Source organism: Coregonus lavaretus, assembly GCF_964263955.1.
Source record: "Coregonus lavaretus genome assembly, chromosome: 23".
NCBI classification, from domain to species: domain Eukaryota; kingdom Metazoa; phylum Chordata; class Actinopteri; order Salmoniformes; family Salmonidae; genus Coregonus; species Coregonus lavaretus.
Window position 1 is genome coordinate 24,248,426 of NC_140010.1, and position 16,064 is coordinate 24,264,489.

A 16,064-nucleotide genomic window follows, 5' to 3' on the forward strand; every position below is an offset into this window, starting at 1 on the left:
AGTCTGTTTGATTGAGTGTGTTAACAGGTGTCTTTTATACAGGTAATGAGTTCAAACAGGTGCAGTTAATACAGGTAATGAGTGGAGAACAGGAGGGCTTCTTAAAGAAAAACTAACAGGTCTGTGAGAGCAGGAATTCTTACTGGTTGGTAGGTGATCAAATACTTATGTCATGCAATAAAATGCAAATTAATTACTTAAAAATCATACAATGTGATTTTCTGGATTTTTGTTTTAGATTCTGTCTCTCACAGTTGAAGTGTACCTATGATAAAAATTACAGACCTCTACATGCTTTGTAAGTAGGAAAACCTGCAAAATCGGCAGTGTATCAAATACTTGTTCTCCCCACTGTATGTATGTATGTATGTATGTATGTGGGTGTGTGTGTGTAATAAAAAATTAAATACAAAAACAATAAAAACAAATTAAAAATGTCCTGTCTTAGGTCAGTTAGGATCACCACTTTATTTTAAGAATGTGAAATGTCAGAATAATAGTAGAGAGAATTATTTATTTCAGCTTTTATTTCTTTCATCACATTCCCAGTGGGTCAGAAGTTTACATACACTCAATTAGTATTTGGTAGCATTGCCTTTAAATTGTTTAACTTGGGTCAAATGTTTTGGGTAGCCTTCCACAAGCTTCCCACAATAAGTTGGGTGAATTTTGGCCCATTCCTCCTGACAGAGCTGGTGTAACTGAGTAAGGTTTGTAGGCCTCCTTGCTCGCACACGCTTTTTCAGTTCTGTCCACAAATGTTCTATAGGATTGAGGTCAGGGCTTTGTGATGGTCACTCCAATACCTTGACTTTGTTGTCCTTAAGCCATATTGCCACAACTTTGGAAGTATGCTTGGGGTCATTGTCCATTTGGAAGAACCATTTGCGACCAAGCTGTAACTTCCTGACTGATGTCTTGAGATGTTGCTTCAATATATCCACATAATTTTCCTTCCTCATGATGATCTATTTTGTGAAGTACACCAGTCCCTCCTGCAGCAAAGCACCCCCACAGCATGATGCTGGCACCCCCGTGCTTCACGGTTGGGATGGTGTTCTTCGGCTTGCAAGGCACACCCTTTTACTCCAAACATAACGATGGTCATTATGGCCAAACAGTTCTATTTTTGTTTCATCAGACCAGAGGACATTTCTCCAAAAAGTACGATCTTTGTCCCCATGTGCAGTTGCAAACCGTAGTCTGGCTTTTTTATGGCGGTTTTGGAGCAGTGGCTTCTTCCTTGCTGAGCAGGTTATGTCGATATAGGACTCGTTTTACTGTGGATGTAGACTTTTTATACTTTTGTACCTGTTTCCTCCAGCATCTTCACAAGGTCCTTTGCTGTTGTTCTGGGATTGATTTGCACTTTTCGCACCAAAGAACGTTCATCTCTAGGAGGCAGAACGCGTCTCCTTCCTGAGCGGTATGACGGCTGCGTGGTCCCATGGTGTTTATACTTGCATACTATTGTTTGTACAGATGAACATGGTACCTTCAGGTGTTTGGAAATTGCTCCCAAGGATGAACCAGATTTGTGGAGGTCTACAATTTTTTTCTGAGGTCTTGGCTGATTTATTTTGATTTTCCCATGATGTCAAGCAAAGAGGCACTGAGTTTGAAGGTAGGCCTTGAAATACATCCACAGGTACACCTCCAATTGACTCAAATTATGTCAATTAGCCTATCAGAAGCTTCTAAAGCCATGACATCATTGTCTGGAATTTTCCAAGCTGTTTAAAAGGCACAGTCAACTTAGTGTATGTAAACTTTTGACCCACTGGAATTGTGATACAGTTTACTATAAGTGAAATAATCTGTCTGTAAACAATTGTTGGAGAAAAAAAAAATTACATGACAAAGTGGATGTCCTAACCGACTTAAACTATAGTTTGTTAACAAGAAATGTGTGAAGTGGTTGAAAAACAAGTTTTAATGAAGTGTATGTAAACTTCCGACTTCAACTGTATCCTTATAGGGCTACATACTTTATCCCCTCTTCTTGTTTTTCCTACAGACTATAGCGTTCACACAGAATAGCTACAGCCAGAACAAGTCAGTTTATAATACATAATTTCCTGTCACAACTAGACAACATTTCATTGGCTGGTGGGCTGGTATTTCTTCTGTCCACTACCAATAATATTGAGAGAGGCTTTTATTGAGGTAGTTTATTGCCTTATCTAAAGTAGTTTAGCACATGAAATTATTCAATTTCAATATCCTCCTGGGAGTTTCATTTAGTCTTCGAAACAAGACGCAATCTCAAAACCAATCAGCACAATCTAGAATGTCATTTCTTAAATTTGGAAAAGTATGCCTTGTGCTAATTGAAATTCTGTGGGTATTCCAAATCATTGCTGTTCATATTTCTCTGGGGGTGTTTTTAATTCTAAGGTCCACTGATTACAAATGAGGATATTTCCAAAGCAAATGATTGTGAATGAATGAGTACATTTAAAATAGCCAATAAGCCAAAAATGTGTATGATATTTGACTTAGACAATATTGAATGATTCTGAATAATTTATCTCTGATGCATTGTTTCTATTGTATTCCCTCCTATTGGAGGTAGACAGTGAAAACATACTGTAGCAAGTGTGATAAATATAAATAGTAGCAAAATAGAAGTAGAGTAGTTACACGATTAGCTCTTTGGTCGTATGTAATATCCATTACACTATTACTGTAGCAGTTGCATGAGAGAATTACATCATTCCTACACTGCCAAAAACATTTGTTTGTGTTGGACCAAATTACTAAATTCTTTCTATAACCTTTAAGTTTAACTGATTAATTTCACTTCATGTGCATACATAAAGTTAACTGCCAAAATAAAGGAAACACTTGAGTAAATGAGGGATACAAAAGGGCTTTTCACACTGCATTGTTCTTCGCCCTAGGCTAACACTGGCCCTGGGCTAGCTAATCCCATATTTTTGTTAACCCTGGGCTAAGCTTTAGCCCTGGGCTAAGGATTCACAATTGTATCCAAGCCCAGGGCTAACGGACAAACACAACACACAACCAATGTTACATTCTATAGGCTGGTTTACAGTTGGTCTATCGACATGTCTGTCGACAGTTGTCGCAGTGACATCATAAACATTCTATTGTCGTCTGACATCAAACTTGTCGTTGTTGTTATGAAAAAGAAGCAACACAAAAATGACAGGTTGCATGACATCAGCAGCCTATTGGTACAAAATAGCATAACTGCTGTATTTTAACACCAATAAACCCATTAGTTTAATGTACATGTACATCTAGCAAACCAGGCAACAAAAAGCAACTTTGTAAACAATGTTTTGGTTAGTTTCTAGCTTGTTAGCTAGCTAGCGAGCTAGCTGGCATGCCAGTTCAAACAATTACCATATCATAGCTGACAACATCTTAACTTTAGCTAATGTTTATTCATTATTACAGGAAAATAAACTCACAACAAGATCCTTATTTACAAGTTAATGGTGAGCTAATTACAGAAAATAGCTTACGGTTGTGAGTGTGGCAAAATAAAAGCAGTGCATTCTACCAGATAATTTTAGAACTTGTGGTCTCAGTAACACATAATTAAAGAGCAGCAGTAAAAATAACAATAGCGAGGCTATATACAGGGGGTACCGGTACCGAGTCAATGTGCGGGGGATCGGTTAGTCGAGGTAATTGAGGAATATGGGGGGGGATGCAAATAGTCTGGGTAGCCATTTCATTAGATGTTCAGGAGTTTTATTTATTTTATTTCACCTTTATTTAACCAGGTAAGCCAGCTGAGAACAAGTTCTCATTTACAACTGCGACCTGGCCAAGATAAAGCAAAGCAGTGCGGAAAAAACAACAACAACACAGAGTTACATATGGAATAAACAAAACGTACAGTCAATAACACAATAGAAAATCTATATACAGTGTGTGCAAATGTAGTATGTTATGGAGGTAAGGCAATAAATAGGCCATAGTGCAAAATAATTACAATTATAATTTAGTATTAACACTGGACAGTGATAGATGTGCAGAAGATGATGTGCAAATAGAGATACTGGGCTGCAAATGAGCAAAATAAATAACAATGTAAATAACAATATGGGGATGAGGTAGTTGGGTGGGCTAATTTCAGATGGGCTGTGTACAGGTGCAGTGATCGGTAAGCTGCTCTGACAACTGATGCTTAAAGATAGTGAGGGAGATAAGTGTCTACAGCTTCAGAGATTTTTGCAGTTCGTTCCAGTCATTTGCAGCAGAGAACTGGAAGGAATGGCGACCAAAGGAGGTGTTGTTGGCTTTGGGGATGACCAGTGAGATATACCTGCTCGAACGCATACTACAGGTGGGTGTTGCTATGGTGACCAATGAGCTAAGATAAGGCAGGGATTTGCCTAGAAGGGATTTATAGATGACCTGGAGCCAGTGGGTTTGGCAACGAATATGTAGTGAGGGCCAGCCAACGAGAGCGTACAGGTCACAATGGTGGGTAGTATATGGGGCTTTGGTGACAAAACGGATGGCACTGTGATAGACTGCATCCAATTTGCTGAGTAGAGTGTTGGAAGCTATTTTGTAAATTACATCGCAGAGTCAAGGATCGGTAGGATAGTCAGTTTTACGAGGGCATGTTTAGCCGCATGAGTGAAGGAGGCTTTGTTGCGAAATAGGAAGCCGATTCTAGATTTAACTTTGGATTGGAGATGCTTACTGTGAGTCTGGAAGGAGAGTTTACAGTCTAACCAGACACCTAGGTATTTGTATTTATCGATCACGGTTATTATATCGTTTAGGACCTTGAGCGTGGCTGAGGTACACCCATGACCAGCTCAGAAACCAGATTCCATAGCGGTGAAGGTACGGTGGGATTCGAAATGGTCGGTGATCTGTTTGTTAACTTGGCTTTCAAATACTTTCGAAAGGCAGGGCAGGATGGATATATGTCTGTAACAGTTTGGATCTAGAGTGTCACCCCCTTTGAAGAGGGGGATGACAGCGGCAGCTTTCCAATCTCTGGGGATCTCAGACGATACGAAAGAGAGGTTGAACAGGCTGGTGATAGGGGTTGCGACAATTTCGGCGGCTAATTTTAGAAAGAAAGGTGATTTGTAGGGGTCCAGATTTTGCAGCTCTTTCAGAACATCAGCTATCTGAATTTGGGTGAAGGAGAAGCGGGGGGGGGGGGGGGGGGGGGGCATGGGCATGTTGCAGCGGAGGGTGCAGAGCTGGTGGCCGGGGTAGGGGTAGCCATGTGGAAAGCATGGTCAGACGTAGCAAAATGCTTGTTGAAATTTTCGATTATTGTAGATTTATCGGTAGTGACAGTGTTTCCTAGTCTCAGTGCAGTGGGCAGCTGGGAGGAGGTGCGCTTATTCTCCATGGACTTTACAGTGTCCCAAAACTTTTTGGAGTTAGTGCTACAGGATGCAAATTTCTGTTTGAAAAAGTTAGCCTTTGCTTTCCTAACTGATTGTGTATATTGGTTCCTGACTTCCCTGAAAAGTTGCATATAGCGGGGGCTTTTTTGAATGGGGCATGTTTATTTAAGATGGAGAGGAAAGCACTTTTAAAAGAACAACCAGGCATCCTCTACTGACGGAATGAGGTCAATATCCATCCAGGATACCCGGGCCAGGTCAATTAGAAAGGCCTGCACGCTGAAGTGTTTTAGGGAGCGTTTGACAGTGATGAGGGGTGGTTGTTTGACCGCGGACCCATTACGGACGCAGGCAATGAGGCAGTGATCGCTGAGATCCTGGTTGAAGACAGAGGAGGTGTATTTAGAGGGTAAATTAGTCAGGATGATATCTATGAGGGTGCCCATGTTAACGGATTTAGGGTTGTACCTGTTAGGTTCCTTGATAATTTGTGTGAGATTGAGGGCGTCTAGTTTAGATTGTAGGACGGCTGGGGTGTTAAGCATATCCCAGTTTAGGTCACCAAGCAATACGAACTCAATTCACATATGGTGTTCAGGGCACAGCTGGGGGCTGAGGGGGGTCTGTAGCAAGCGGCAACAGTGAGAGACTTATTTCTGGAAAGGTGGATTTTTAGAAGTAGAATCTCAAACTGTTTGGGCACAGACCTGGATAGTATGATAGAGCTCTGCAGGCTATCTCTACAGTAGATTGCAACTCCGCCCCCTTTGGCAGTTCTATCTAGACTAAAAATGTTGTAGTTGGGAATGGACATTTCAGAATCTTTGGTGGCCTTCCTAAGCCAGGATTCAGACACTGCGAGAACATCAGGGTTGGCTGAGTGTGCTAACGCAGTGAATAACTCAAACTTAGGGAGGAGGCTTCTGATGTTAACATGCAAGAAACCAAGGCTTTTGCGATTACAGAAGTCAACAAATGATAGCGCCTGGGGAGCAGGAGTGATACTGGGGGCTACAGGGCCTGGGTTAACCTCTACATCACCAGAGGAACAGAGGAGGAGAATAAGGATACGGCTAAAGGCTTTAAGAACTGGTCTTCTAGTGCGTTGGGTACAGAGAAAACAAGGGGCCGATTTCCGGGCGTTGTAGAATAAATTCAGGGCATTATGTACAGACAAGGATATGGAAGGATATACAGTGGTGTAAACCTAATCGTTGGGTAAAGATTAAAGAGATAGCATCACTGGAGGCACCGATTGAGCCGGTCTTCGCATGTGTGGGGGGTGGGACAAAGGATCTATCTGAGACAGGTTGAGCAGGACTGGGGGCTCTACATTGATAAAGTACAGTTAGAACTAACCGAAACGGCAATAGGCAAGGCATATTGACATGGGAGATAGGCATAAAGCAGTCACAGGTGTTATTCGAGAGAGCTAAGACAACAGCTGGTAATGGCGCCGAAAGTTTGAGCTGAGGCTAAACAGATCAACAGGATAGGGTACCGTATAAAGGAACAGTCCAGCAGGCATCAGCTGTGTAGCTGAGTGATCATAAGGTCCAGTGAACAGCAATAAGTAAGTCCGGGAGCAGTTCAGTGGCTGCTACGCTACAGGCACGGCTGTTGATTGCGTGTGCTAGCGGGCCGGGGCTAGCAGATGGATCTTCATGGTCGTCGCAACGGGTTGCAGGAAAGTGAGATTGAGAAATATATACGAAAAATACAAAAGCTGTTGTAGAAGCTGTTTAGAAGCCTCTTGGACCAAGACTTGGCGCTCCGGTACCGCTTGCCGTGCGGTAGCAGAGAGAACAGTCTATGACTAGGGTGGCTGGAGTCTTTGACAATTTGTAGGGTGTTCCTCTGACACCGCCTGGTATAGTGGTCCTGGATGGCAGGAAGCTTGGGCCGTGTACTGGGCCGTACGCACTACCCTCTGTAGTGCCTTGCGGTAAGAGTCCATAAAACGGCAGTCATCCCCTCCGGCGCCATTGAGCATGTTACATTCTTTCTGTAGTCCAGCAGGGGCATTTAATTTAAGCCCTACCCACACCTGCGACGTTCAGGCCATGCCCGAACCCGAAATCAGAAATACAGTAACTTCCTCTGTTAGTTAGATGCTTGTCTTTGTCTGTCCCCCGCTGCTCACTGCCCCTGCTCTGCGTGTGAAAGTAACCATAGCAACAGCTCTGCTTTGTGCTGCTCCTCCTCGAGTGATAGAGCAGCTGTTAGCTAGCAGCTGTTAGCTACCTACTTTTCGTCACTCGAGACTCCGACAAAACTCATGGACAATTATTATAATAATCTCTCCTGCTCACTCAGAAAATGTTTTGGTCTCTGGGGTAGCCTAAACAAGAGTGGCAGGCATCACGAGCGTATGTAAATTAAGTGGAAGTGCAGATTTTGTGTGCAGGGTTAGACACTGAAAAGTCTGTGCTAACCCTGCCCTGTCCTGGGCTAAGGTCGGCGCTAGTCCACTTTAGAATGTGCAAGTGTGAACACTCACTTAGCTCCGGGCTAAAATCTCTCTTAGCCCAGGCTAAGGAGGCTCTTAGCCCTGGGCTAAGTGCAGTATAAATGCAGCTAAAGTACACTTAAAGCAGGTGGTTAAGCAATTCATTAAGCAATTAATATCCCATCATGCTTAGGGTCATGTATAAAAATGCCCAGTTGCCCATTATTGGCTAGAAGAAGAGATCTCAGTGACTTTGAAAGAAGGGTCTCAAAGGAGCATAGGGTGTGTGTGTGTGTGTGTGTGTGTGTGTGTGTGTGTGTGTGTGTGTCTGTCTCAGTCACCAGTCAGATATCAACCAAATTGAACACTTATGGGAGATTCTGGATCGGCGTCTGACACAGCGTTTTCCACCACGAATTTCTCGTGGAAGAATAATGTCGCAACCCAGATACTTGTAGAACCTATGCCAAGGCGCATTGAAGCTGTTCTGGCGGATCGTGGTGGCCCAACGTCCTATTAAGATGCTTTATGTTGGGGTTTCCTGTATTTTGGCAGATATCTGTACTGCACCTGCTATGTAAACATTTTTTTGGTTCTTGCTCAAACCACAAGAGTTGAATGAGAAGCAGTATGGCACATGTAACCTTGCTCATTTATGTGTTGGTATAAAGAACAGAGCAACGGGTTCAACCCAGTGTAAGAGTGTGTGTTTGTGTGTGTGTGTGTGTGTGTGTGTGTGTATATGTGTGTGTGTGTGTGTGTGTGTGTGTGTGTGTGTGTGTGTGTGTGTGTGTGTGTGTGTGTGTGTGTGTGTGTGTGTGTGTGTGCGTGTGTGCGTGTGCGTGCGTGGGTACTTGTACTTACACTCACCAGGTGTGAGGTCCATGCTGGCCTTGTCATTGCAGCCCTGAAGGGAGTCCAGGGTGCGTGTGACCTGGCTGGCAAAGTCCTCTCCTCCGTTCATGCACTCTCTCTGCAGGTGGTGTCTCAGGTCAGTGATGTCATACTCGTATCCGTCCAGGATGGGCGTCTCTCGGATGCTGAGCGTGCCGCTGGAATTGTGACCCTGGCCCCTGGAGTTTCTCAGGCTCTCCCTGGCCTGGCCTCCCATCAGCACCGAAGGGATGTAGTGTATCTCATTGGCTGCCTCGGCGCTGGCGCTCTTCTGGGGCTGGGGCACACGGCGGCGTTTGCACCACCGCCTGCGCGTGTAGAGGATAAGGACCAGGCACAGAATGGACAGCAGCAAGGCAATCATGCCTCCCTGTGAACGAACACAAGGGAAAGGAGAAGGATGAATGCTCTCAACTAAGAACTCCCCAAAGTCCCCAAACCCATGCAGTTAGATTTGTCAAAAGACTACTAGTGCATAGCAGAGATCCTTGAGGAAAAAACAATAGATCTCAACAATGTCAAGAAAACATTAAACAAACTCAATATCCATATCATCACAGTATACCGTATACCGGGGTATTTGGAAATAGCTATGGGATGGTTTTTCAATACCCTTAATACTGTTGAAACCATTTATTTTAAGTTTCAATAAATTGTCATATTTGTAGCTACTTTTTAAGTAAATACCTGCAGTCAACTTGTGCAATACGTTAGGAGATAAAGCTGATCACGATCTTCATTTCACCTGTCATATTATTTTACATTATGAAGCTGTTCGTAGTTCCCCAGAACAGTTGAGACAGTCACGTGTTTGTTTGTAAATAACACAAAAGGAGAAAGCGGGAGCAGGTGAGTCCAGCTGTATATTGACAGGGGTCCATTTTATATTAAAAGCCAATAGTGTTTTTTTGCTTCAATAGAGTGGCCAGGGACGTGCAACTATAGAAAATACATTAATGCAACACATTCGGCAGAACATTTTTCATTTTCATAAGATGACAACAGAATTACAATGCTATTTGGCTGGCAGCCACAAAAGTAAATGAGCTTACAATGAAAAAGTAAGGTATTTTTTGCAAAAACGATGCATGGCCATCATATTTCTAATGTTTATCATAGAAAGAATGTAGCCAGCTACATTTCCTAATGTTTTGCTTAAAGTTAATCTTTGCATAAGTTGTTTGCCTATTTGGCATAGTAAAGGACATTAACAAATCATGCCTTAATATAGGTCACTTATGCAGCAAATCTGTAGGCACAATGTTAAGGGGGAATGGAAGTTAGTTTTTTTTTGCTTTCAAAGTCAATGAACTACTCCAAACTAGTCTAGTTTAGATTGAAATAACGCAGAAAGATAACTAGGCCACAGAGTTACATTGTTTTCCATAAGTAAAGTTTTGTTTTTCAGAAGGAGCTCTATTTTGGTGGCCTCTGGTACATCCTAATGCCTTGATTCTATCCAAAATACACAACAAAATGATTGAATATGTTGTGGTGTTGAGTAGAAAGACATGACTTTACAATTAAAATTACTGAAAATGTATGAATTCAATGTATTGATAGTTGTTTTGGATATTGTCTAGGCGTAGGTCTAGGCCTAAAGTGCCTTCAGAAAGTATTCACACCCATTGACTTTTTCCAAATGTTGTTGTATTACAGCCCAAATTTTAAAACTATTAAATTGATATTTTTTTGTCACAGGCCTACACACAATACCCCATAATGTCAGAGTGGAATTATGTTTTTTGAAATGTTTACAAATTAATAAAACATTTAAAGCTGAAATGTCTTGAGTCAATAAGTATTCATCCCCTTTGTTATGGCAAGCCTAAATAAGTTCATGAGTAAAAATGTGCTTAACAAGTCACTTAATAAGTTGTATGGATTCACTCTGTGTGCAATAATAGTGTTTAACACATACAATTATATGTAAGGTCCCTCAGTCGAGCAGTACATTTCAAACACACATTCAACCACAAAGACCAGGGAGGTTTTCCAATGCCTCATTGGTAAAAAAAACAACAAAAGCAGACATTGAATATCCTTCTGAGCATGGTGAAGTTATTAATTACACTTTGGATGATGTATCAATAAACCCAGTCACTACAAAGATACAAGCGTCCTTCCTAACTCAGTTGCCGGAGAGGAAGGACACCGCTCAGGGATTTCACCATGAGGCAAATGGTGACTTTAAAACAGTTACAGAGTTGAATGGCTGTGATAGGAGAAAATTGAGGATGGATCAACAACATTGTAGTTACTCCACAATACTAACCAAATTGACAGAGTGAAAAGAAGGAAGCCTGTACAGAATACAAATATTACAAAACATGGATCTTGTTTGCAACAAGGCACTAAAGTAATACTGCAAAAAATGTGGCAAAGCAATTAACCTTTTGTCCTGAATACAAAGTGTTATGTTTGGGACAAATCCAATACAACACATTACTGAGTACCACTCTCCATATTTTCAAGCATAGTGGTGGCTGCATCATGTTATGGGTATGCTTGTAAACGTTATGGACTGGGGAGTTTTTCAGAATAAAATAGAAACTGAATGGAACTAAGCACAGACAAAATCCTAGAGAAAATCCTGGTTTTTCCACCAGACACTGGGAGATTAATTCACCTTTCAGCAGGACAATAACCTAAAATACAAGGCCAAATCTACACTGGAGTTGCTTATCAAGAAGACAGTGAATGTTCCTGAGTGGCCGAGTTACAGTTTTGACTTAAATCTATGGCAAGACTTGAAAATGGTTGTCTAGCAATGATCAACAACCAATTTGACAGAGCTTGAAGTATTTTGAAAAGAATGATGGGCAAATATTGTACAATCCAGGTGTGCAAAGCTCTTAGAGACTTACCCAGAAAGACTCACAACTGTAATCGCTGCCAAGAGTGATTCTAACATGTATTGACTCAGGGGTGTGAATACTTATGTAAATTAGATATTTCTGTATTTAATTTTGTTATTATTGGGTTTTGTGTGTAGATGGGTGAGAAAAAAAGGCTGTAACACAACAAAATGTGTAATAGGTCAAGGGGTATGAATACTTTATGAAGGCACAGTATATGATCAGGTCTATTTCCTATATAAGATAAACTTTTTAACATTAAACAAATTTTCTCCTGAGATTAAATTCATATTTACAGTTTTACTGCAAGATATGAATTGTCACAATGATGTTTGTTCTTCAAATAGTGTATTTTATTGGCTCTGCTACTGTGGACACTTAGGGTAAGGAAACCAATGTGTAATTTTGTAATTTGGGTGAAGTATCCCTTTAACAGTTTGGCCTGTCAATCAATCACTATGGGTGGGATTGTCAGGGAAGGGGGCAGGATGTTTGTGAGTCACAGAGTCAGTAAGGTTTTAGACCTGTCAATCAATCACTGTGGGTGGGACTTAGGGCTGCACGATTCATCACATTTTAATCGAAATTGCGATATTGACAGGTGCAATATACATATCGCAAGAGGCTGCAATTTTTTTTTTTAACGTAATGTCAATTTTTATAGTTTGCTCGTTTGTCATCTCTTCCTCTCCCTCTTGTTGCGGCTGCTTCCCAGGACCCACACACAACAAGCCCAGCCCCCTGTCACTCAAGCAGGCAGCACAGTTCGCTGTTAGATTCCCTCACTCACTCAGTCAGTCTGAGTCTGCATGCTTTTCTGTTAGCTAGGTCAATGCATGCAGCTAACAAACAAGAACAATGCTGCGATCAACTTTGCTTTTTCGTATAAATCCATGTTTTCTGTATTATACTATTAGTTTGTGTATCTTTCTCTCTGCACAACGCTAGTTAGTTAGTCTTAGCAAGCTCCACATGTGCTTAACATTTTTTATTTGTCGCTAATGCTAATCGCTAACAAGCTAGCTGGCTAGCTAAATGCAATGAGCTATCAAACATTATAGAGCTAGGGGGCAAATCTGGCTAGCAAACATTAGCTCTAATAAAGGCTGCTACCAGTGGTGGTGTCAGGATGTTGTTTGTGCAACTACATGTTTTGAATCAGAGAGGAATAGGCGAAGCGCATTCTAAAATCTTTGTCTAACATCTACCGGTATTCAAATGTAATTAGGATCCTCTGGGAAAGACTAACCAACACTTTGGTTCCTACCATGTCACAAAAACTCCTACTGTACCTGGCTTTTTCATTCATTGTCATGCTAAACAACACCAACCATGGAATTAGAATAATAATTATATTTCTTTGATTTCAACAGTACAAGTATTTTTTTAATTGCAATATTTGGTTGAAAAATCACTATTCGTTTTTTCTTGCCCATATCACTTAGCTCTAGTTTGAGGGAAGGCAGTAGATTAGTAGTAGTCAGAAAAACTAGTCCATTCTACTCTTTCAATTTCATTTATTGTGGAAAAAACAAAATCTAGTCTTTCAATTTAGTTTATTTTTTCTAAAAACCTTAGAAAAAAGGATGCGTTCTGTTAAGTAAACATGGATTCCCTGTTGAGAAACAATATAGAATGGTTTTACAAATGCAACCCCACTGTGCATCCCCACTTTTATACAGTCAGGCGGCCATTAATAGACCTATAGTTATGATTGAAGAATGAAGCAGGTGTTAAACATGGGCTTTGATACACAGAAACTGCAGTTGACTACTCCATTGTCGACACTTTAATCAAATCAGTACACCTACAGTGGGGAGAACAAGAAAATCACATTGTATGATTTTTAAGTAATTAATTAGCATTTTATTGCATGACGTAAGTATTTGATCACCTACCAACCAGTAAGAATTCCGGCTCTCACAGACCTGCTAGTTTTTCTTTAAGAAGCCCTCCTGTTCTCCACTCATTACCTGTATTAACTGCACCTGTTTGAACTCGTTACCTGTATAAAAGACACCTGTCCACACACTCAATCAAACAGACTCCAACCTCTCCACAATGGCCAAGACCAGAGAGCTGTGTAAGGACATCAGGGATAAAATTGTAGACCTGCACAAGGCTGGGATGGGCTACAGGACAATAGGCAAGCAGCTTGGTGAGAAGCCAACAACTGTTGGCACAATTATTAGAAAATGGAAGAAGTTCAAGATGACGGTCAATCACCCTTCGGTCTGGGGCTCCATGCAAGATCTCACCTCGTGGGGCATCAATGATCATGAGGAAGGTGAGGGATCAGCCCAGAACTACACGGCACGACCTGGTCAATGACGTGAAGAGAGCTGGGACCACAGTCTCAAAGAAAACCATTAGTAACACACTATGCCGTCATGGATTCAAATCCTGCAGCGCACGCAAGGTCTCCCTGCTCAAGCCAGCGCATGTCCAGGCCCGTCTGAAGTTTGCCAATGACCATCTGGATGATCCAGAAGAGGAATGGGAGAAGGTCATGTGGTCTGATGAGACAAAAATAGAGCTTTTTGGTCTAAACTCCACTCGCCGTGTTTGGAGGAAGAAGAAGGATGAGTACAACCCCAAGAACACCATCCCAACCATGAAGCATGGAGGTGGAAACATCATTCTTTGGGGATGCTTTTCTGCAAAGGGGACAGGACGACTGCACCGTATTGAGGGGAGGATGGATGGGGCCATGTATCATGAGATCTTGGCCAACAACCTCCTTCCCTCAGTAAGAGCATTGAAGATGGGTCGTGGCTGGGTCTTCCAGCATGACAACGACCCGAAACACACAGCCAGGGCAACTAAGGAGTGGCTCCGTAAGAAGCATCTCAAGGTCCTGGAGTGGCCTAGCCAGTCTCCAGACCTGAACCCAATAGAAAATCTTTGGAGGGAGCTGAAAGTCTGTATTGCCCAGCGACAGCCCCGAAACCTGAAGGATCTGGAGAAGGTCTGTATGGAGGAGTGGGCCAAAATCCCTGCTGCAGTGCGTGCAAACCTGGTCAAGTCCTACAGGAAACGTATGATCTCTGTAATTGCAAACAAAGGTTTCTGTACCAAATATTAAGTTCTGCTTTTCTGATGTATCAAATACTTATGTCATGCAATAAAATGCAAATTAATTACTTAAAAATCATACAATGTGATTTTCTGGGTTTTTGTTTTAGATTCCGTCTCTCGCAGTTGAAGTGTACCTATGATATAAATTACAGACCTCTACATGCTTTGTAAGTAGGAAAACTTGCAAAATCGGCAGTGTATCAAACACTTGTTCTCCCCACTGTATATCAATATCTTTAATAATACTATATAAACATCATGAAATTAGCTTTCATAACCTTCAATCTGTTTTATTTTATCATATTTTGGACCAGAATGATGCTCTCTCTCCACTTCCTATTGTTCTGCAGTGAGGATTCAAAATATTCATCACATTTTTGCATAATTTATCTGCAGATAATCGGCAAAAAGCAGTAGTAGCCAGGGCCTCCCAAGTGGCGCAGCGGTCTAAGGCACAGCATCGCGGTGCTTGAGGTGTCACTACAGACATGGGTTCGATCCCAGGCTGTGTCACGGCCGGCCATTACCGGGAGACCCATGAGGCGGCGCACAATTGGCCCAGCGTCGTCCGGGTTAGGGGAGGGTTTGGCTGGCTGGGATTTCCTTGTCCCATCACGCTCTAGCAACTCCTTGTGGCAGGCCAGGTACCTGCAAGCTGACTTCAGTTGCCAGCTGGACGGTGTTTCCTCCGACACATTGGTGCGGCTGGCTTCCGGGTTAAGTGAGCAGTGTGTCAAGAAGCAGTGCGGCTTGGCAGGGTGGTGTTTCGGAGGACCCATGGCACTCGACCTTCGCCTCTCCTGAGTGCGTAGAGGCGTTGCAGCGATGGGACAAGACTGTAACTACCAATTGGGGAGAAAAAGGGGTAAAAGTACAACAAAAAAAAAAAACTGTAGTAGCCTACCAATATGCAACTTAGTGGAGCCAAATGAACAGTTCCCTTCAACTAAAAGATCAGTTCAAAAAGAGCTGTTCGTTCACGAACAACCCATCACTAGGCTACACTGACGAGTCACTTTAGCGGTCATTGGCAAGTCTCGACAGCTTCGAATCCTAGGAAAATACAAACAAGATCTTTGGTTTACATGTCCCAATGCGATACCATGTCAGTTTGACATCTTTTATAAGCTAGTCAACACTTGCTGTTCGGTCGTCAATTAAAGCACAATAAATAGCCTATGCGCCTAACTCTGTGCCTGGCTATAGTATGCCTATGAAACACACAAAAGAAAATAAATGTATGTGCCACAAAACAATAATTAACACTAGAACTGCCTGGTCTTTCAGCCTATAAGTACCCGCTAGAGAATGTTAAGAACGTTGCCGGATGTCCTCTTTAGCATATGCATCAGATGCATATCAACCCGCAAGGTGCACAAACATAAGCACCAACCCTTGATAAATAGTGCATCAACTATTGTAAAGGAT

General features: G+C 42.0%; 1 protein-coding gene across 1 annotated transcript in view; it reads right to left on the minus strand.

The window, feature by feature from the left end:
- The window catches only part of LOC311098782 (astrotactin-1-like), a gene marked incomplete at both ends in the record, with an annotated part of 287,871 nt that overhangs the window by 216,423 nt on the left and 55,384 nt on the right, over positions 1-16,064 (minus strand). Inside the window, one exon of the mRNA XM_084139347.1 lies at positions 8,671-9,070. Coding sequence (XP_083995473.1) covers positions 8,671-9,070 — 400 coding nt within the window. The remainder of the gene's footprint in view (positions 1-8,670; positions 9,071-16,064) is intronic.